At 39.2% G+C, this 22,943-nt stretch overlaps 1 protein-coding gene across 1 annotated transcript; it reads right to left on the bottom strand.

The window, feature by feature from the left end:
* Nucleotides 1-815: 815 nt before the first annotated feature.
* On the bottom strand, nucleotides 816-3,478 carry LOC145806741 (G-type lectin S-receptor-like serine/threonine-protein kinase LECRK3). The gene has a single exon (XM_082904522.1). The coding sequence runs from the start codon at nucleotides 3,331-3,333 to the stop codon at nucleotides 904-906; it is 2,430 nt and encodes an 809-aa protein (XP_082760648.1). The 5' UTR covers nucleotides 3,334-3,478; the 3' UTR covers nucleotides 816-903.
* Between the last annotated feature and the right edge of the window lie 19,465 nt (nucleotides 3,479-22,943).

The following is a 22,943-nucleotide window of genomic DNA, read 5'->3' as shown; positions in this document are numbered from 1 at the left end:
TGAGAGTGAGATATGAGTGTAAGAATGAGAGAGACGGACCATGACAGAGATACGAGTGTGAGAGAGTGAGATCTGTTAAGTGACTTTTTCTTTCTTTTTCTTTTTTTTATGTAAAACACGAAAAACACAAAAAAAATGGCATTTTTTTGAAACGATGTTGTATAAACGTTGTTGTATGCCAATTTTCTTGTAGTGGAAGTTCTCAAAAAAAAAAAAAAAAAAAATGTGGTGTTTCTTGAAAGTGCCACTAAATGTTGGATATGACATCATTAGTTAAGAGAGACGGAAAAAAGGTGACAGATGTTAGGATATTAGGATATAGCAACATTTTTCATAATTGTCGTCGTAAGACATTATTGATGTTTTTGAAATGTCATAAGCCTAAGACGGCAGTTGCATCTGAGACGCAAATCAAAAATGTCACTTTTTCTTATGGTAGCATTTTTCAAACCTATGGCGGCGTTTTTGAAATGACACTAAGAGTGTGATTTCCCGCAGTGATACCATGGTTATACTATCTCTTTAGCAAAACCAAATTGTTGAAGTTTTCATTCTCTTCGAGTATTAACAAAATGTTTCAACTGTTTGAGGTCATCAAACCATCCTGTCTGACTATCCCAAAAATTGTTTTAAGTCTTTCCTTTGAAATATTGAGAGTTTCAGTGAGTACTTTCTAATAATATAAATGGGAGTCTATGCCATATAACAGGAACAACACAACACAGAACCTGCCAATACACGATGAACCTGCCTGTACTAAAAAACTTAGCTAACCATACACTGTATCTGTTCAATTAAAGAGCTCTCTTACTACAGACAACACACAAACTGAATGACCATACATTATTTTTTAGTGAACAACGTACACAACAGAACCACTATAGCAGAGCAACAAAAGCAAGCCTAACTAGTAACAGAAACTTGAGATGGACATGGAGGCACATCAACTTCAACAACTCCTTCAAGCATCTGTGTGACCTTCCTCATTGTAGGCCTCAGAGATGGTTCTTCTTGAATACACCAAATGGCAACCATCAGAAATCTCTCCAGCCTCTTCCAGTCATTTAACGCTTCCATATCGTTTTCAACCAAAGTATCCAATCTTCCTTCCTGAAAGCAGTCACAAGCCCAATAAGTCAGAATTACTTTCTCTTCTTCACCAACCTCCATATCGCTGATGCTTTTTCGACAAGAAATGATCTCCAGTAGCAACACACCATAGCTATAGACATCAACCTTTGCAGTGATTGGATTACTGTTGAACCACTCCGCAGCAACATACCCTCTTGTCCCTCTAATGGTAGCAGGATTGGTCTTACTCTGATTCAACTTCAGAAGTTTAGCCAACCCAAAGTCCGAAATCCGAGCATTGTAATAATCATCCAGAAGTATGTTCTGAGGCTTTATATCACAATGGATGATCTGGGTACTACATTCTTCATGCAGGTACGCAAGTCCTCTGGCAATCCCCAATGCAATTTGGGTCCTTTGGTTCCAACTTGGCTTCTTTTCCCCAAAGAGAAAGCTTGCTAAAGTCCCATTGCTCATGAACTCGTACACTAACATCCGATGTTGTCCTTCGTCACAAAATCCGAGCAGTCGGACCAGATTCTTGTGATGTGTCTGCCCAATTACATTTACTTCAGTTTTGAATTCCTTCTCTTTCTCTTGAACCACCCTATCTAGTTTCTTCACTGCAACAACAACAATGGAACCCATTTGTATTGCCCCCTTGTAAACAATACCAAAAGCTCCGCTTCCCAGTTCTTCCTTGAAATCATTTGTAGCTTCTACAAGCTCTTCGTAAGTAAAACAACGAAGATTAGTCTCCACAGCACTGTGATTGCCATGATGACTTTTTATGCTTTTCCTGTGGTGGATGAGGAAAAAGCCCAAGCAAACAGCACCAATCAATACAAAATTGATGAACACAGAGCTACCCAATAGAACCGATCCAACAAGAATTAAGGTCCCCTGGTTCTTCTTTGTTTCTGGAACCAGAGGAGAAGGAAGAGTTCGAGGATCTCTTTTCCTAAACTTCAAGAAAGCATGACGATTAACAACATTGTCCTCTCTCCCATTTGAAAGTGGCAGCTTCTTCTTCCAGCAACTTCCATCTCCCAAAATGGCAACAGCACAAAAACAGTCATTGATGCAAGACCTTTTGCACTGCGCTTCAGTCGCAGGGCTGAAATGTTCATAGTCAGATGTTGGCCAATCAGTACTGATTAGTGTCTCAAAATCGTAGATATCTTCCGCAGAATTGATGTCATCTTCTAAACAGCTTTGTGTGAAATTTGGCTTGCAGCTGCCATACGTATTGTTCGGATCAAGTAAGGAATACCCTGGCGGGCATTTGCAATCTGGCCTTTGGTTATCATTGAGTTTGCAAATGCTGTTAAACCCACAAGCCCCACTGCCTTCACCTCCACCAATATCAACACATATATTATCGGGCTGTGACCAAATAGGAGTCCACTTTGCATTGCTATTGAAAGTCTTCGGATGATAATATTGGGTGAAAACTCCATCAAAATCTAGAGTTGCTCTGTGAAAATATTCAGTAGCTGGGAACAACATACCTTGTGGTGTGATATAGAATATTTCGTTATTCCTTCTCAATATGTACATGACTCCTTTGTCGTCGAAGATCACTCGGTAACCAGAATTGGACGGATTGGAGGAATCAGACGTGCCGCTGGTATAGTAAGGATCATAAGGAAAATTGGAAGGGATGTCTCTGGTATTAAGGACAAGATTCCCACCCTGGAGCAAACGGAGTTGAAACCTTCCCTGAGTGAAATTGGTCTCCGAAAAGCGAGAAAATATTTCCCCACCGGACTCCATAATCTGTGTAGGCAACATGGTATCAGTTGGATTTTTGAAACTCTCCCATAGATTGACAGAATCGCTGCGCACAAGTACGAAGTTGCCAGTATCATTCATAAAACCATGAGCAACATTATTGCTGAGATTAAGCTGAGAGTTCCACAATTCTTTGCCTTGAGGGTCACTGAGCACTAGCCCTCTGTCAACAGTTAGGCCTAGTTTGGATCCAATTGAGACAGGGACACCATCATGCCCATACCAGACAATGGTTTGGTCTGGTATTTTGTAATACCATATGGAAAGCAAGAAGAGATTCTTTTCCTCAAGTGGTTTAAACCCAAATGCAAAAACACCAGAGGGTGACAGCCATGGGGTGTCCTTGTTATTTGCAGTGATAGATGTACCCACAGCCACGGTACCATTAGTCCGAGCAACAATAGAAAATGGCAGGAGGAAGAGCAACAAGAAGTGGAAGAGTGGATGATGAGGTAGAGCACAAGCCATTGATTGATAGATCAAGCTCGATTTGGGTAAATGGAAATGAATGAATAAAAAAAGAAAGATCAAAGTGTTTTTTCAGGCAAAGGAAAAGACTTTGAAGTCAACCTGTACCTTTCGGCAAAAACTTCTACATCCATAGCATTATTGGTCTTTGGTCACCATTCTTTAATGACTCTATCAGAGCCACATATATAGCTGCCTGGACCATTAAAAGTCTATAAAATAAAATACCGATAATTCTGATAATGTTGGACTTATTTTCACCTCACATGATAAAATAAAAAGGACGAATTTTAATGGAATGGTAATTAATAAAAATAAAAATTGGTTAACTTGTAATTTTAAAGAATTAATGAGAAAAGGACTTTTATAATAATCATATTGGTTGTGAATTCACCATATCTATTGTGAATTAGGTATTAATTCGGCTATGAATCAATTAGTACAGTGAACAGATCAATACACATGTACTAAGTGGGGAGAATTAACATTTTAGACATGGAAAAAATTTGAAAATAAGATTCGAATCTATATTTTCTTGAATCACTAAATATCATGCAAAATAAATAAACAAATAAATAAATATTTGTCATGCTCTCATATATATCCAGTTAGTCACGCATCCTCAAGTGTACTAGTCAAATATTAAAATTGTATTACTTTATATTTACATCACATATTAGTTAAATCTTCAAATTAATATGTGAAAAATCTAGAAATCCCCTAGATGTTGATTTGTGATTATGTATCAATTTTAAGCAGAATATAACAATCCCAATCAAACAATCAAGACAAAGAAACACAGCGATTTAACGTGGAAAAAACCACAATTGGACACCTCCAACTGTGATCAAAAAAACCACGGGCAACAGCCACAAGAACAATCCACTAAGAAGATTTAAAGGAATTACACAGGTATACTCTCAATTACCTAGCGAATCCACAACGCCTAATTGAACCAACCTCTATGTGCCTCTTCCAACCCCATCTTCACCACGGAATTGTCTTTCTGATGAGCCACTCTGGATTCCACCACAGCTTCAGACTCGAATTCTTCAGAATACACAACTGAAGAACAACACTCTCTTTTGTAGAACAAAACACAACCTTTGATGTACTCTCTTTAGAACATGAGTTGAATACTCAATAAAACATCAAAGAAAACTCCCAAAGTATCCCCAGATATAAACCCTAGAAACCAAAAAGAAGATCTAGAGCAGTTATTCTAAAATCTGACCCAACACGCGAATTTATAGAATCTGTCCCGCGATCTCCGCTCGAGCTCAACATAGCCCGCTCGAGCGGACTGACCAAAAACTGCGTGCGAACAAACTGAGATGCGCTCGAGCGTAGGAGAATCCGCTCGAGCGTAAAATCACACCTTCCAGTATTTTTACAGGCGACTGCAGAGATGCTGAGAGCTTCCAATCCACGCTCGAGCGTCCCTTTCCCCGCTCGAGCGGACAGGCCAAAATTGGAAAAACTGGAAAAAAATAACATGCTCGGACAGGCAACTTTGAATGCATTTTTGCATTTTGCTTCGGGGGCGCTGCCCCTCGACCCCGCCGTGGCGCTGCCCCGGACCCGCCAAGGGGCGCTGCCCCCTGGACCCCCGCGAGCTGACCGGGCAGCTCGATCCTCGTCATAATCAGCGAAGTGGCAATCTTGAAAGCATTATCAACACAAACTTCTCTGAAAGGCTTGATTCGGGTTGGATTCGCATCTAAACACTCAAAGTCTCACTGAAATAAAAATGCGAATAAAATTACAACTCAAAGGAGTTTTGTCAAACGGGTTTGCCAAGAAATAAAACCTAACAATATGTATTAAAAAGTGTTTTATTTTTTAGGCAAAGGAAAAGTCTTTGAAGTCAACCTGTACCTTTCAGCAAAGACTTCTACATCCATAGCATTATTGGTCTTTGGTCCCCATTCTTTAATGACTCTATCAGAGCCACACAAATAGCTGCCTGGACCATTAAAAGTCCATAAAATAAAATACCGATATTGCCATAATGTTGGATTTATTTTATTTTCACCTCATGATACACGCAATGCAAAAAGGATGGGTTTTAATGGATTGACAATTAATAAAATGAGAATTGGTTATGTGTGGGTGATTTTTCGACCATACTACCCGCTTAGTAATTTAACTGGAGAGTACTGGCAGTATAGATGGCACCCGACTGACCTGTAATAGAAATATAAGAATCCCGCGGTGGTTTCGACCACCCGGGGGCACTCCGACGATCAAGTCAGTATATCTCTCAAAGATAAATCAAGTACTAAACTCACAAGCTTGAGTATAAAAACATACCTTAGACTCATGGGGGTGCCTCTCTTTTATAGCCAATACAATCCTAGTCCCAAAAGGAGCCTGGCCCTCATGGACTTAGAATTACTGCTAATCTGGGACTCCTAGTGGGATTAGGATAAACTCTCTAAGAGTCTTATCTTTACCCAAACTGAAGTCTTCTCCCAATTTAGGACTCTTGTCCATATCCAAGTTGAGTTCCCTCTTCATTCTAGGACTCTTGTCCCTTATCCCCTTATCTCGGATTCTGATATCTTCGGAGGCAACCTCGGCCTAACCGAGATGACCTCGGCACAACGACCAAGACACGTGGCACCTCGGCTGACACGTCGACGTCACCTTGCCACGTGTTGATACTCAGAAAATATATCCCCACAATTGCCCCCTAGGTTCTATTACCTCGGCATTTTGAGGTGATGGAACCTACATCGTTCGTTCATCTGTGCCCCTCTGTCCGAGATCAAACTCGCCGACCTCAAAGTTCTCTGGACTTTACTGTCCACTGGTGTCAAGAATCAAGTTTCATGCTTTCCAAGCTGCTTGAAATCGCACCTCCTAGCCGAGATTCTAGTTCCATTAATTCGTAAACTCCAAGAGTTTTGCAACTGCTCCACTCACACTCTCTGGTGAGTTCCCGATTTCCAGTCACCTATTTGACCCCGGAGATTTTCATATCGGCGTTCATTTCACTTGGTAGGTTCATAAACTCTTTACTTGCTATTAAGCTCAATCTTTCATAACTCTTCTGAATCTGTTTACTTGCCATCTGTTGCCTTCTATTTTCGTCTGTTTTCAAGTTTTGAATTATTTGAATGCCTGGCACTGTCCTTGTCATATCCGCTTTCTGTTGCTAGCAACATGTTTGGGTCATTACTTTCTTGTTCTTCACATACTTACTTAGTGCCTGTGCACTTGGCTTTATTCTTGAACTTTGTCGTCTTCTTGACTATTTTTCTTTTTTTTCATTTAATCCTTTGGCTTTTTTTCCTTTCTAGCTCTTTTGCTTAAATCCGTCATTGTTCCAAGCTTTCAAGCTCTGCAATTGTTTTCGTTCCTCTCCTCCGGTGAAGCTTACGTTATTCTATCATTTTCGCATCCGTCGTCAGACTTCGGTAATTCTCATTTCGGCTTCCCTCTTTCTGGTAAGCCACTTTTCCTCCTGGTTTTATTTCTTGTTGCTTTCTAAGAAGCTCTGCTTCATTGTTAACCACTATTGTTGTTTTACCCGTTGTTTCCAAATCATCTTCTTAATTAGACACTGTTCACATATCTGTTGATTTCTGCCACTGTTCTTAGCTTGACACACTTGTACAATCTTTTTGTCTTCATTTCCTGATAGCTTCATCACCATTTTTGATTTACGAATTACATTCTTGTTTCTGTTTTCTGTGTCTTTTTCCAGATTCTTGCTTTAAATCTTTGCCTTCAAACTCCGATGTGCCAGTCGCCGAGAAGAGCCTTGATCAAACTTTTCAGGAGATCAAGGCTGAGCTCGAGGCCGAGAAGGCTGCTGAGAAGTCTTCCCAACTGTCTTCTATATCCTGCCATTGATACCGAGTAGTTTTGTTTTCAGTTCTCTTTCTTCTTCTTCGGCTAAGCCTGAGCCAAGAAGAAAGAAGCACTCTTCGTCGCCCTCCTGGACGTGTATTTTCTTCAGTGTCTCTTCACTCTTTTCGGCTGGCTCCTTGCCGACATCATCTAGGACCTCCATGTCCTCGTCTTCAATCTCTGCCTTCCCTGGTTCCCGAATGTTGTAGGTAGTTTTCATTGCTGCCATGGAGCAATTCTTTGCCTGCAGTTGGTCTCCTCTGACTTCTTCAATCCCATGTTCTGTGGGGAACCGCAATAGTTGATGCAACGTTGAGGGAACTGTCCCCATTGCATGCAACCATGGCCTTCCCAAGATGATGTTGTAAGGTGAAGGCGTGTCAATTACGACGAATTCTGTTTTTATCTTCTTCTAACTGCTCTTGCATGATTTTATACTTAGAATATTTTGTATGCCTTTCATACTTTGCCTCCTTTGTGCAATTTTCTTGGGGTTACATACCTCGGGTATAATAGCTACAAAACTTTTACTTCGGCAAGATACTGACCTGCAAACTTTTCATAAATTCTAACAAGTGTGAAACATATACTACTCAATGTTAACTTTGCAAACTTTTTCTCAAGTTTCAACAAGTGTCTAAATGGTGATCTTGGTCTAGCCTACTTGTAAATTGCTACAAATTTTAACAAGGATTAACATATACTGTAATAGGGATCAACAAGGATTAACATAACAAGTGTTAAACAATAAGCTATTTGTAAATTGCTACGAATTTCAACAAGTGTTTAAACAACATACTTAGCTTTTTCCTCAACCTGTAAATTGCTGCAAATTTCAACAGATGATCATATGTCGGCTTAACGTCATCTTGTAAATTGCTACAAATTTCAACAAGTGTTAATCATCTTCTTTGGGTTAACCAACTTGTAAATTTCTACAAGTGTTTAACCAATAACCTCGGCTTTACTTCGGCTTATAAATTGTTACAAATTTCAACAAGTGAAGAGAAACAGTAATCTCGGCTTAACTTCAACTTGTAAATTGCTACAAATTTCAACAAGCGAAGAGAAACAGTAATCTCAGCTTAACTTCAACTTGTAAATTGCTACAAATTTCAACAAGTGAAGATAAAGAATCAGCTTAACTCCAACTTGTAAATTGCTACAAATTTCAACAGGTGAAGACAAGGAATAATCTCGGCTTAACTTCGACTTGTAAATTGCTACAAATTTCAACAAGTGAAGATAAGGAATTAGCTTAACTCCAACTTGTAAATTGCTACAAATTTCAACAAGTGAAGATAAGGAATTGGCTTAACTTCAACTTGTAAATTGCTACAAATTTCAACAAGTGAAGATAAGGAATCATCTCGGCTTAATGTTAGTTAAGCATCATCTTGGCTTAACTTCGGTTAAGCATCGTCTCGGTTTCACTTCGGTTAAACATTATCTGGGCTTAACTTCGGTTAAGCATCATCTCGGCTTAGCTTCGGTTAAGCATCATATTGGTTTAACCAACTTGTAAATTGCTACAAATTTCAACAAGTGGTAAACGCATTCTTATTCTCTCTGCCCCCCTAGTGTGAACTTAAAATCTACTTGGGTTCTCATCATACATGTAGCTTCGACCTTGTCGCCGAGGTTTAATTCAAGCCGAGGTTGTCGGCCTTGGTTTCTCTATTGATCTTACTTGGCTCCAACCTGAGTTTGATTTTCGGCCTCGCATCGGCGAGCCGTTTCTCTTTTCTTGTTCCGATGCCTTTGTTCCCGGCATGTCCTCCTCGGCCTTAGTATACTTCTCAATTCTGGCCAACTTTAGTCTGATCTTGTGTGCTTCCTTTTTATCTTCTGGGATCTGAGATCTGCTCATTGTGCTCTTCTCTTCTCGGACTCAGGTGCCGAGATCTTATCTTCTGGAATCTTGGATTTGCTCACTTAGGTTGAGCTCTCGTATTCTCGGGCCTACTTGTCTAGGCTGAGATCATGTCTTCTCGGATCCGGGATCCATGATCTGGAATCCGAGATCTGCTCACTCAGGATAAGTTCGTCTATACTTGAATGTTATCTCTTTGGAAGCGCTCATGCCCCCTGTCTTTGCATCTCTTCTGGAAGGGTCTTCGTTCCTCCACAGGTATCTAACCTTCCATACCTGGAGGTCGTCTTTGTTGCTTCGATCTGTTGTCTTTGGTGTGTCACCTTCCTGGCCGGCTTCTTTCACTCTATGACTCTGGTCACGAGTTTCTGTGTTGCTATTGTCCCCTTCAACGTCGAGGTTGATAGATCTCCCATTCCCAGCAGGAGCGTTGTCTCCAGTCTGATTCTTTTGTCCGTCATTGGCCATCTATTCTTTTTTCTTTCCCACAGACGGTGGCAAATTGTGTGGGTGATTTTCCGACTACACTGCCCGCTTAGTAATCCAGCTGGAGAGCACTGGCAGAATAGATGGCACCCGACTGACCTGTAACAGAAATATAAGAATCCCGCGGTGGTTTCGACCACCCGGCGGCACTCCGACGATCAAGTCAGTATATCTCTCAAAGATAAATCAAGTACTAAACTCACAAGCTTGAGTATAAAAACATACCTTAGACCTATGGAGGTGCCTCTCTTTTATAGCCAATACAATCCTAGTCCCAAAAGGAGCCTGGCCCTAATGGACTTAGGATTACTGCTAATCTGGGACTCTTAGTGGGATTAGGATAAACTCTCTAAGAGTCTTATCTTTACCCAAACTGAAGTCTTCTCCCAATCTAGGACTCTTGTCCATATCCAAGTTGAGTTCCCTCTTCATTCTAGGACTCTTGTCCCTTATCCGCTTATCTCGGATTTCGATATCTTCGGAGGCAACCTCGGCCTAGCCGAGATGACCTTGGCACAACGACCAAGACACGTGGCACCTCGGCTGACACGTCGACGTCACCTTGCCACGTGTTGGTACTCAGAAAATATATCTCCACAGGTTAGCTTGTAATTTTAAAGAATTAATGAAAAAAGTACTTTTATAATAATCATATTGATTGTGAATTCATCATATCTATGGTGAATTAGGTATTAACTCGGCTATGAATCAATTAGTATAGTGAACAGATCAGTACACATGTACTAAGTGAGGAGGATTAACTTTTTAGGCATGAAAAAAATTTGAAAATAAGATTCAAGCCTATATTTTCTTGAATCACTAAATTTCATGCAAAATAAATAAATAAATATTTGTCATGCTCTCATATGTATCCAGTTAATCACGCATCCTCAAGTGAGCTAATCAAGTATTAGAATTGTATTACCTTATATTTACATCATATATTAGTTAAATCTTCAAATTGATAGGTATTAAAAAGTGTTTAATTTTTTATCTTTTTATTAATGAATTCTCAACGTTTGATGGGTACATATGCAACGTTTCTGATCATTTGATTTTGACACCTTTACCAACAAAACCTTATGTTCGTTGAATAGTCCACACAGTTTCGTAAATTCAAAATTGAAATATCCCACACGGTTTCCAGCTTTTTTATTTTCTCCCATAAATAAAAATAAAAAATCCAAACATACCATTAAAGTATGGTGAAGCACCAATAAATCTGAGTTTGTGAACTTGTGCAATAGTTAGTCCTGGCCTTTTTTAGTTAAACCAAAAGGTCCTAAAACAATCAGATTGACACATCTGTCCTCTTCTATGTACGTTTTTATGTGTTTTATGGGGGCGAATGTGGAATTTTGTTGTGGGTGAAATTACATTTGTGGACATAAAGCACACTATAGATATTTTTTGGTTTCCTTCTTTTTGATTGAATGTTTGATCTGCATATGGAAACATTGTCAAGAAACATTCTCACATTAAATCATTTCTATGTTAGGGGATTGGAACACTAGATGTGATTGAGGGTTTTCCGAAGAGTTGTTCCCCCAAATTCCACATTTGTGTTTTCGACTGAAACCCTAATTAGAGGAACCTCTTCACCGAAAAACCACCTTCAACAGTAGCCGATCAATCTCTGCCGGTGAGGGTTTGACATCGTCGTCTCTAGAGATATACATATAGACATAGTGGACAGTGTTCGTCATTGTACACTCCAATTACACCATTGCTGTAATTTCAAATGTCGACAATGAAAGGCGAAGGTTTGTAATGTTTGACACTTTAATTGTTGATGTGTACTGCAATTTGTTACTTGTTATTTGTATTCGATTTTGGTTTTGTGGTTTGAGTGGTCGTTACATGCCCTAATTGGTTGATATAATGTGCAATGTGCGATTTGAGGTAAATTTAACATTGTGATTTTGATATATGATGATATACGCACATCGAATGTGTATGATTAAAGGTGATGTTCGTATGGTTTTAATGTTATGGTGTTGTGTATTGAATGTTAGTAGTCAGAGTTATCTATTAGTTTATGGTAGAAGAGGTATGTTGATATTGTTGTGTGTATTTATAGTCGGAATAATGCCCTGTTTGGACGTAGGATATGCAATCTATTGTTGTGGTAATTTATACGTGTGGGTGTTGTTAACATCATCTATCCAATGCAGACAATGGGGTTTTGCTTCCCGACATTAGTTGTGCATGCTGGTTTTAGAGTGAGATTGGAGGGTACGTGGTTATGTTTCCCGTGTGTCATACCAATATGTTCAATGTGGAAATATGTTGCGTACTATAAGTGTATGTCTTGTAGTATGGTATTTCATTTTATAATGTTTGTGATTTATGATGGACACGTCGTAACATGCTTGTTGTGTGATGCTGTACGCTGTGATGTTTTCCAAAAAAAACAAAACAAAATTGATTCTCATGTTACAAGAAAACAACATCAGCAATTGAAACCCATCCACTGTATATCACTCTACAAAAATCAAACACACAAAAATGAAAATATAAAACTTTACCCTCTCAATCATTACACACAAATGAGAAAAAAAGAATCCACCAAAATCATAACAAGAGTAAATGTGTAAACTCCACCCATGCCAAATCAAAGGAAAATATTCCTTGCCAATTAAATAGGACCAAATGGTTCATAAGAAAAAACACAAGACTAAATGGATCATCATTTCCTAATTTGGGATTTATCGGTAATTTCTCCTTAAAGGGTATCACGACACATTAAAATTCATTAAGATTGGTGCAAGAAAATAAGGAAAATTCTACTTATATCACCAATTTAGTTCCTTACACCTTTAAAATTCAAATTTTTTTAGAGTACTGCCGTCACACCCCAAACTTGGGTATGACTGACTGTGGCCCACAACGACATAGCCTAAGGCACAAGTAAGATTAAACATGAACCCAAAATCACAAAGAATAAATGTGATGATAGCCCAAAAATAAATAAATCAAAACTCAAACCAGTGACAAGTCACAAGTATAAACAGTAAAACCAACTGTAATCAATACCATCCAAACTTATGAAATATAAACAACCCACATATCAAAATAATCCTAAATGAACCTCAATAAAAACAAAAAGAAATATGCACAAACTTGACATAACAATCTAAACAAAATAATGAATGTCCTAGAGGTCTATGCAATTGAGTCCCCACTATGCCATGAGTCCACTCTAAGTCCTTCTAACACATGGAAATAATAAACAACTATGTTAGCTGATAGCTCAGTGAGTAGCAACATGGATAGTAAATACAATTCTGAAAACAGGGTTCAATTCCAAAATAAGATATATATATATATATATATATATATATATATATATATATCACAAAAACTAGATTGGCATACAGTTTGATAAGGATAATCTGTTTCATAAAGAAAGTTCCACAGTTTAATAATTAAAATACTCATGTCTCTCAAGAACATGATAAATGACATTTTCCACTTAAAACATATTACAAAATGAACACCAATAATTTTCTAGGTACCAAGAATAACAAGTAACATGCCACACGGTTCTCAAGGCTATAAGCCTCGTTGGGTCCAATATCGAACTAAGAGTCATCCTCAGGATAGCAACCCAGGCCTTTTCTCTAAGATGATCTGATTGAAGATCACCTAGCCTAACCTAGGTCTTTTACTTACAATCGTTGAGCACTAGAGTCATCACGGCCCAACCTGGATCTGTTCCTTAGTGGCCAGAGTCACTATACACAGTGGAATAATTTCCCTAGACTAAAATATACAGATGGTCCCAATAATCAATGCACATCAGTTTCGCAAAACATGGTAGTTCACCATTACAAAGATGAGACCAAAAAAAAAAAAAGTTTACAGTATGCCAAGTTCACACTTGTTTCAGAAATAATTTGATTCCATTGATAATATAATAATTTATCAAAACAGTTTAGTCCTGAAACAACAATTTAATTTTCCAACAGTTCTGGGTAGGGGAACATTTATAAAAATATAAAACTACTCACCTGAAAATGAAATAATATAATCCTCGAATAGAGTATGAAAGTCCAACTAGTGCCCTGAATCAAGTATGAAGACTACACGTCACTACTAATTTAAAAATACTAAAGAGAATAATAAACTAAATACCCCACACTAAAGCGCAATAACACAGCTCAACCCCACTCACCGTTACTCTTAAATAATACCTAAGTTCATGTTCTTCAAGATCTAAAATTACCCAAGATATGGGTTTCGATCGAAACTTAACTAAAATTAACTTTAAGATAAAATAGAGTTTTAAACAATCTTTCACAATCTATTTACTAATTTTGAAAATTACAAAACCCACTCCACGTTGTTTGAAAAATTCCAAAACCCTCCAGATATCAACTAACATATCCTAAGTTTCAAACCCAATTAGTTTTACTTGATTTGCTAATCAAATAATTATTTACAATTAATTACACCCAAACAGGTTATTTTCTGCAGCACTTTAAAGAAATTAATGGTCCTCTTAGTATACACAAGCAACCAATGCAAGGCCAAAAATATAAGAAACTAGACTTGTAACCGGTTCAAATGACATTAATTTGATAATTTTTGGATTTATACGTAAAGAGAATGATGCTTCTGAACTTACTGTTTTAAATCAGTTTTCTGGACAGATTTGAACGCATCAGTTTATATAGATTTCGACTCCCAAAAATTATGAGAATATTCTAATATACAATTCAATATGTAATTAATCTACTGCAAAAATTTCAGTTCAAAATTCATCCCTGTGATATGGTTTCTTGATTTTAAAAGTTCGTGATTATGCGCAGAATTTTTTAACAAAGAATTACACACATTCTTTATACATGAATTTAACTCCTCAAATTTCTTAATAGTATATATATATACACACAAAATACATACACCTACAACCTCTCCGTCAATGATTTAAATAACAATAGAATAAGGATAAAGAACAAAGAAAGAAGAGAAGAAAACCTAAGAGGCTACAAGGCACAACACACACAAAGCTCTCCTTCTAGGCTACAACAATAATCTTGATGATTAAATCACCCCTCACTTTCCTTCATAACCCACGACTGCTAGGGCTGCTAGTGTTGTGGAAAACAATTATAACAAGAGTTAGGGTTTTTGTTATCCTTATATACATAACCACCAATCTACTTTAGTATTATCATCTAACATTATTATTATTATTATTATTATTATTATTATTATTATTTATTTTAATAGTAAATCTTGCCTCTAAATTAGAGATTTCCACCATAAATTTATTTTAGGTTTTAAAATTAATTAAAAGACCCTCCAATAATATTTAATTTACATTTTAGGATTCACCATCAAAATATTTGAGATTGTAAAATTATTATTATTTAATTATTTACTTTATTTTTATATTTGGGTTCTCACATTCTCTCCCCCTAAAAGAAAAGTTTCATCCTCGAAACTAACCTGAGTAAATCATGAGAATAGATGTGGGTACTTCTCGCACATCTCATCCTCCCGTTCCCAAGTCGCCTCTTCAACGAAATGATTACGCCACAGTACCTTAACCAATTTAATGGCCTCTGTACATAACATTTTCTCTTTTGAATCGAAGATCTGAATAGGTATCTCCTCATATGTGAGATTCTCTCTAATATGAAGCAGTTCATAATCTATCACATGCGACGGATTGTGCACATATTTTCTCAATATAGACACGTGAAACACATTATGCACTCCTACCAACCTAGGGGGTAAAGCAACACGGTACGTAATCTCACCAACCTTCTCCAATACCTCAAATGGTCCAATGTGTCTAGGACTCAACTTTCCTTTTTTTCCAAACTTGATGACTCCTTTCCATGGTGATACTTTCAAGAATACCATATCCCCCACATGAAACTCTAAATCTCTCTTACGATGATCAACATAACTTTTTTGTCTACTCTAAGTAGTCAATAATCTCCTGTGATTGTGATAATTTTATGTGTAGCATCCTCTAACAAATCAGGTCCCAACATTTGCCTCTCACCAACCTCATACCAACACAAAGGAGACTTATATTTCCTCCTATACAAAGCCTCATAAGGAGTTACTCCCAAACTAGAATGATAACTGTTATTACACGCAAACTCCATGAGCGGCAAATAATCATCCCAATTACCTCTCCACTCTAAAGCACAAGTCCTCAACATATCCAATAGTCCTCTCTGATTGCCCATCTATCTGAGGGTGATAAGCTGAACTAAAATTTAACTGAGTACCTATAACTGACTGTAATGCACCCCAAAACTTAGACACAAAACAAGGGTCCTGATCTGACACTAATGACACAGGTACACCATGCAATCTAACAATCTCCTTCACATACAACTGTGCAAATCGAGCTAGAGAATAGTTCATCCGTACTACAATAAAATGTGCTGACTTGATTAATCTAACTGCATCATGATTACTACTAGTACGAGGTAATCCACACACGAAGTCCATGGTAACATGATCCCACTTCCACTCTGGTATAGGTAAGGGTTGTTTCCCGTAGGTTTTGATGTTCTACTTTAACTTGTTGACACACCAAACACTGAGCCACAAATTCTGCAATATCTCCCTTCATACCATTCCACCAAAAATGTTCATAAAGATCTTGATACATCTTAGTGCTTCTAGGATGAATGTTGCAACTAGAACTATGTGCCTTCGTCATAATTTCCTTCCTCAAATCACCACTAACAGGAACAAAAATTCGGCTATGAAATCTAAGCAACCCATTATCACTAACCAAAAAGTCTACATGCTTACCCTCTGCCATCTCTCCTTTAATACGCTCACACTGGAGGTCAATCTCCTGAGCTAAATGAATCCGTTCTCTCAAGGTCGGTTGAATTTTTATTGACTACAATAAGCCCTATCACTAGGCATAACAACCTCAAGCCTCAAACATCTCATGTCTTCCACCAAACAACTCTCAATAGACAAAGCAGCTACATCTCCAACTGTAACCTTCTTACTCAAGGCATCTGCAACCACATTTGCCTTCCCCGGATGATATAAAATATTCACATCGTAATCTTTTAGTAACTCAAGCCATCTTCTTTGCCTCAAATTTAGTTCCTTCTGTATGAAAATATACTTCAAACTCTTATGATCAGTGTAAATCTCACATGACTCTCTATACAAATAATGTTGCCAGATCTTAAGAGTAAAAATCACAGCTACTAACTCCAAGTCATGTGTACGATAATTTCTCTCATGTACTTTCAACTACCGTGACACATAAGCAATCACCTTCCCATGCTGTATGAGCACACATCCTAAACCTTGTCGTGAAGCATCACTATAAATCACAAAACCACCACCATCTGTAGGTAAGGCAAGGATTGGAGCTAATGTCAACCTTTGTTTAAACTCTTGGAAGCTACGCTCACAATCATCATTTGACTCAAACTTTACCCCTTTCCTAGTGAGACTGGTAAGTGGCAAAGCAATACGGGAGAATCCTTCCACAAACCTTCTGTAATAACCAGCAAGCCCTAGAAAGCTGCGTACCTCTTTCACAGAAGTAGGTTGTGGCCAATCAACAATTGCTCCCACCTTCGTGCGATCTACAGGTACCCTATATTTACTCACCACATAACCCAAAAAGGATACACTGCTCAATCGAAATTCACACTTCTTAAATTTTGCATAGTCTCTTCTCCTTAAGCGTCTACAGTACTACCCTCAAATGTTGCTCATGCTCCTCCTTACTCCTCGAATAAATTAGGATGTCATCAATAAACATTACCACAAATTTATCTAACTGGGGTTTAAATACTCTGTTCATCAAATCCATGAATGCGGTTGGTGCATTTGTGAGACCAAAAGGCATCACTAAGAACTTGTAATGCCCATAAGGGGTTCTAAAAATGGTCTTAGGAATATCCTCATCCCTTACTTTCAACTGGTGATAGCCTAACCTCAAGTTAATCTTAGAGAATACTTGAGCTCCCTGCAACTGGTCAAATAAGTCATCAATGCGTGGCAAAGGATACCTATTCTTCACTATGACTTTGTTCAGTTCTCTATAATCAATACACAATCTCATAGACCCATCATTCTTCTTCACAAACAGCACAAGTGCACCCCAAGGTGAGACGCTAGGCCTAATAAAACCTTTGTCCAGAAACTCCTATAACTAAGTTCGTAACTCCCTTAACTCCAACTATGCCATTCTATAGGGCACTTTAGAGATAGGTGTTGTATTGGGGACCATGTCAATGGAAAATTCTACCTCACGATTTAGAGGAAGACTAGGTAGATCCTCTGGAAAAACATCAACACATTCACTCACTACAGGTAACTCCTCCAACTTCTATTTTGGCTGTTCAATACCCACTGCACAAGCTAAGTAACCATGACACTCTTTTCTTAACATTCGGTTAGCCTGAAGGGAAAAAAATAAAACAAATAGATGACCCTTTCCTATATCCTTGAAAGAAAAACTCAAGTTGCCCCGGTATAGCAAAAACTACCCCCATTCTAAAACAATCAATAGAAGCATGATGCTTCGTCAACCAGTCTATTCCCAAAATCACGTCAAAATCCTTCATCTCTAATGAAATCAAATCCACTGGAAAAAATCCTACCACCTGTAACAGCGCCCGCGTGGGACCTCGTGCTACAGTTCGGACTCGATTTGTGTCACGGTTCTTAATCTGAACCAAAGAGTCCAAATCTGGCAAATCGTTTTGAGAAACAAATTTTTGAAAAAGTAGTGCCAAACATGGACTGTTTTGCCAGATACAGAGTCGCCACCTAAATATTTTTTATGGGAGAATTTAGGAAACCCTGACTCGGTGCCGAAGGCCACATGTCCGTCATCACCGGAGTTGTCTCGGCTCGGGAGCTTGGGTACGATTGGGGAAGGTCAGCTATGAGCACCCCCTTTCGCCCGGTCCGAAGACCGGCCTCTACTAACCGTGATATCCAGTTTTGAAAACGTTATGTGTTCTTATTCCAATTATTAGCCTAGCATTACTATGTTATGCGCGCGGCAAACAAGTATAGACCGAATCGCCCAAATTGGAAATAAAACATTTTATGTTCGTTTTGAAAATGGTTTGCTACTCGTAAGTAGGCTAAAATGCAGGTTTTGCCACCTTCAAGTGGGCTTTTGGAAAAGATGGTTTTGCCACTATCTAGTGGGCTTAAAACTCACAGTTTTAATGCATTATTCCAATTTAGGTAATTCAACCTCCATCCACAGGCATTCAAGCAGTTATATCACATAAGCAGCTAGCCTCATGGTAATCATACTATCATGGCAACATTCACACGCATGCGAGATGCTAAAGCATAAATACTTACATCGTACTCCGTGCCAAAACAGTAAACTAGTTAGCAAACATGCATGTCCTAGTTCATGTTAAAAAATGGCTAATGCATCACATGCAAAAATGCAATCTAGGCAGGCTCGGCTAACCTAAGCATGGCATATGAAATGCGATCAACTATCACATAGTCAATTTTTGAATTGAAGTACGAATGCAGTTAGCGTGATGTACCGAGCCTAATGCATGCAGTACAAATGTATGGATGCACGCATGCATAGCATAAGGTATGCTAAAATAAATGTGCCCTAATCTACCATCATAAGCAGGTAAATAAAAGGGAGAAAGAAGTGGGGGTTGGAAGACATACACACACTCACCCACACTTATTACAAATATGCCCTCACTCGGAGGGACCAAAATAATAATACAAATTAATTAACTACGCAAGCTAATTAAATATTACAAATTAATTAATTCATTAACAAATTAACTAATCTAGGAAAATAGGTAAATCGCCTTGGGAAATGCGCCGCCATGCATAGGCTGCCTCTGTTTTCTTTCCTCTGCTCCTCTGAAGGCTACCAAAACCTCAGGACTGCTTCCTTGGACACTGAGGAGTGCCACCGGCTGAGTAGAATTGCCACCGGCAGTGTGGTGTAATCACCGGCACAAGATGAATCCATCGGCTGCTTGTTTATTGCCGGTCGGCAATATATACTGTCGGTCGGCAAGGAATGTCTGCAGAACCTGCAATTGACAGCAATAGAGTGCAAAGCAAAGCATGGCAGCACAATTCAAGGCATATATGCACCATTCATGTCCCTTATCATGGTAATGACTCAAAGGGGCATGTTCCTCGATTCTCTGACCACCAATCACGCATTTCCATGCATGATGGCCCAAGGAATCAAGTATGCAACTTTCATGTCAAATGAAATGCAAACCAATCAAACAAACTAAAGCCCAACCTCTATCACATGATCAAGAGGCAAGGCATGCATGCCAATGCAATGCAACCTAGGTATGCAAACAAGAATACAAGCATGCTATGCAACTACATGACATACACAATGCTAACAACATAACATGCGCAACGCTTTGAAACATGGCATACACAATGCAAGGTGGACTTACACCAATGTGAGTGGACCTCAGCCGCACCCACATCAGTGGCCATAAGATGAAAATGAAGTGCCTCGAAATGCGTGCACACGGGCACGCAAACCGAGGCAATGGCATACGCAATGTAAATGACATGAAAATGTGATATGGGCTTACACTAACATGAGAGAGCCTCAGCCACACTCACATAAGAGGCCGATGGATGAAAATGAAGTGCCTCGAAATGCGTGCACACGAGCACGCAAATCGAGGCGATGACATACGCAATGTAAATGACATGAAAATGTGATATGGGCTTACACTAACATGAGAGAGCCTCAGCCACACTCACATAGGATGCCGGCGGATGAAAATGGGACTCTCGAAGTACGTGCACGCGTGCACGCAAATCGAGGACCGAACCTACGGCACGGAATGCCACTCTAACAAGACATGGCAAGATGATATGCTAGCATGCAAATTTCAGAAGCTAAACATGACCCGAAACAGCCCCGAATCATGGCAAAATGGCACCCGATGCATGACATGCGACCCGAAATGCAAAATTAGGCATACACAATGGCCTACAGCTATACAAAGCATGCACAATATGGACATGGAGCATGAAGACAGAAGAAAGGCAGCCCTGAGACAAGCATTTTCACAGTTTATGACATGGCCAAACAGCAAGCAAAGATAGGGCTAAAATGGCATACAAAAACGGCTCCGCAAGGGAGGTAATGAAGCAAGTGGTAGATGCAAAACCCAAACAGAAAAATACCCTTCTACAATACTGAAGAGGGACCAAAAATATGATGTTTTTCAGTAGATGACAAGGCTCGAAAACAGATACAAGCATGGCAAACAATTTATGCAAGATTAAGGCCACAAGAGGGCTATAACATGAAGTACACAAAATATTCATCAAACAGCCAAAGACCCTTAATGAAACATGACAAGGGGGTCAAAATATGGCCACTTTAAGTTCGGACCAAGCCACAAAAATAGAAGAAAAACAGGCTAATAAATTATGCAAAAAAAGGGGGCCAAAGAGGGCTACAATGGCAAGTGGTACATGGAGGTCCCAAACAAGGATGAGCCCTTCTTCAATGTTGAAGAAGGGCTCAAAATAAGCCTATTCACAGTTTATCTCAGGCTCGAAAACAGATCACACATAGGCTAAAAGAATCATGCAAAATAATGGCATACAAAGGGGTAATGAAGAAAGTGTGAGATAGGGTTCTCAAAGAGGGTTGAGCCCTTCAACAAACATGTAGAATAGCTCAAAATAGACCTAGTTTCAGTTAAGGTCGGAGCCTAAAACCTTAAGCAAATATGGCTAAGAAATGATATAAGAAAAAGCTCAAAAGAGAGGAAATGCTACTCACCCTTGAAGACCAAACTTTGATGGCTTCTTGGCTTGAGTTTGTGGCTCCTTAGGCTTTGAAGAACAGCCTCCAGCTGCTGGAAATGGAAGTGGTGGTGTTGTGCTATGGCTTGGTGTGTAAATGGCCAAGGATAATGGACTTTGGAGCTTGGAAGAGAGGGTTGAATGTATAGATATAGGGTTGTATGTATAATGCTCCAGCTGGTTTTCTTCTTCTCACCTAACATATGGAAGAAGAGGGCTTCCTTTATAGAGCCAAGGGAGTAAGACTTCTCTTAGAAGCTTCAAAACCAAGAGCCAAGATCCTCCATACACGTATATGGAGGATCCAGTCTGTGCCCTCCAGCTGGCACAGCTGGAATCCACTCAATCTGCAGAATGCTCCGAAAGGTCATCGGCTAGCAAAAAAGGCCGGTCGGCTACTTTAACCTGCCGGTCGGCACAATAAATTGCCGGTCGGCACAATAAATTGCCGGTCGGATAAATATAGTGCCGATAGGTGGCCGGTGAGGTCAAAAAAGTGCCGGTTGGTGTCCAAATTGAAGCCCCGGAAGTTAGCTTTCCAATGGCACAAACCTTGCATCAAAATTCCTCCTGTGCAAAACGTTATGCCCTTTTTCGTGAAGCCGCGCAGATTCGATCCAACCGGGATGATGCCCGACTTCAACTGATCATATCTCCCCCACCCGGACTTGGCTCTAGGAGATTCTTGAGTGCAAAATGAAGCCCCGGAAGTAAGCTTTCCGACGGTGGTGGCCCCATAGCTAAACTCCAAGCGTACAGACAGATAAGCCCGATTCAGCGAGGGCTGCTCGACTCGCTTCTACCCGGATTCGTGCCGAACTTCTCCCAAATTAGTTTTCTCCTCTCCTTTCCTCTCTTCTTCAACTCCAAACTCCTAAACAAAGTGTTTTGAAGGATTTGCCTCTCTCCTTGCCGAAGAAACTGAACATTTCCCCTGCACACCTGTCTCCACCAAGTAAACCTTCAGTAACGCCCAAGTCTTAAGGGCGGTCAAAAATGGGGTGTCTACACCACCCAAATCTACCTCACAAGATCTGCAGACATCTTCTAACACTAACGTTTCCCCTAATGGACTAGACACGGTAATACAAACATCTAAAGGCTCGTAAGGAAAAGACAATCTGTGTAGATATCTAGGTGCCAACTCTTAACCTTCAAAATGAAATCAAGAAAGATTCAACACAAATTTAAACAAAACTAACTCAACCACACACTACTAGCGATTATAGGGACTCGGACCTCGTCTAAATGATGAAATGAAAGACATGTAACTTGATCAACCTATAGCTCTAATACCACAATTGTCATACCCCAAGCTCAGGTATGATCGGCCGTGGCACACAAGGACTTAGCCCAAGGCACACGTAAGCCTAAATATGAACCCAAAATTACAAAGAATAAATGTGATGATAGACCAAAAATAAATAAATAAAAACTCAAACTAGTGACAAGTCACAAGTATAAACAGCAAAACCAACCGTAATCAATACCATCTAAACTTATGGAATATAAACAACCCACATGTCAAAATAATCCTAAATGAACCTCAATAAAAATAAAAAGAAATATGCACAAACTT

This window comes from Camellia sinensis, chromosome 14, assembly GCF_055761805.1.
Source record: "Camellia sinensis isolate YWXY chromosome 14, ASM5576180v1, whole genome shotgun sequence".
Taxonomy (NCBI): Eukaryota; Viridiplantae; Streptophyta; class Magnoliopsida; order Ericales; family Theaceae; genus Camellia; species Camellia sinensis.
This window is presented reverse-complemented; position numbering and strand designations above follow the sequence as displayed.

Excerpts from the sequence above, each read along its gene's own strand:
- LOC145806741 (XM_082904522.1), bottom strand. The coding sequence starts at position 3,333 with ATGGCTTGTGCTCTACCTCATCATCCACTCTTCCACTTCTTGTTGCTC.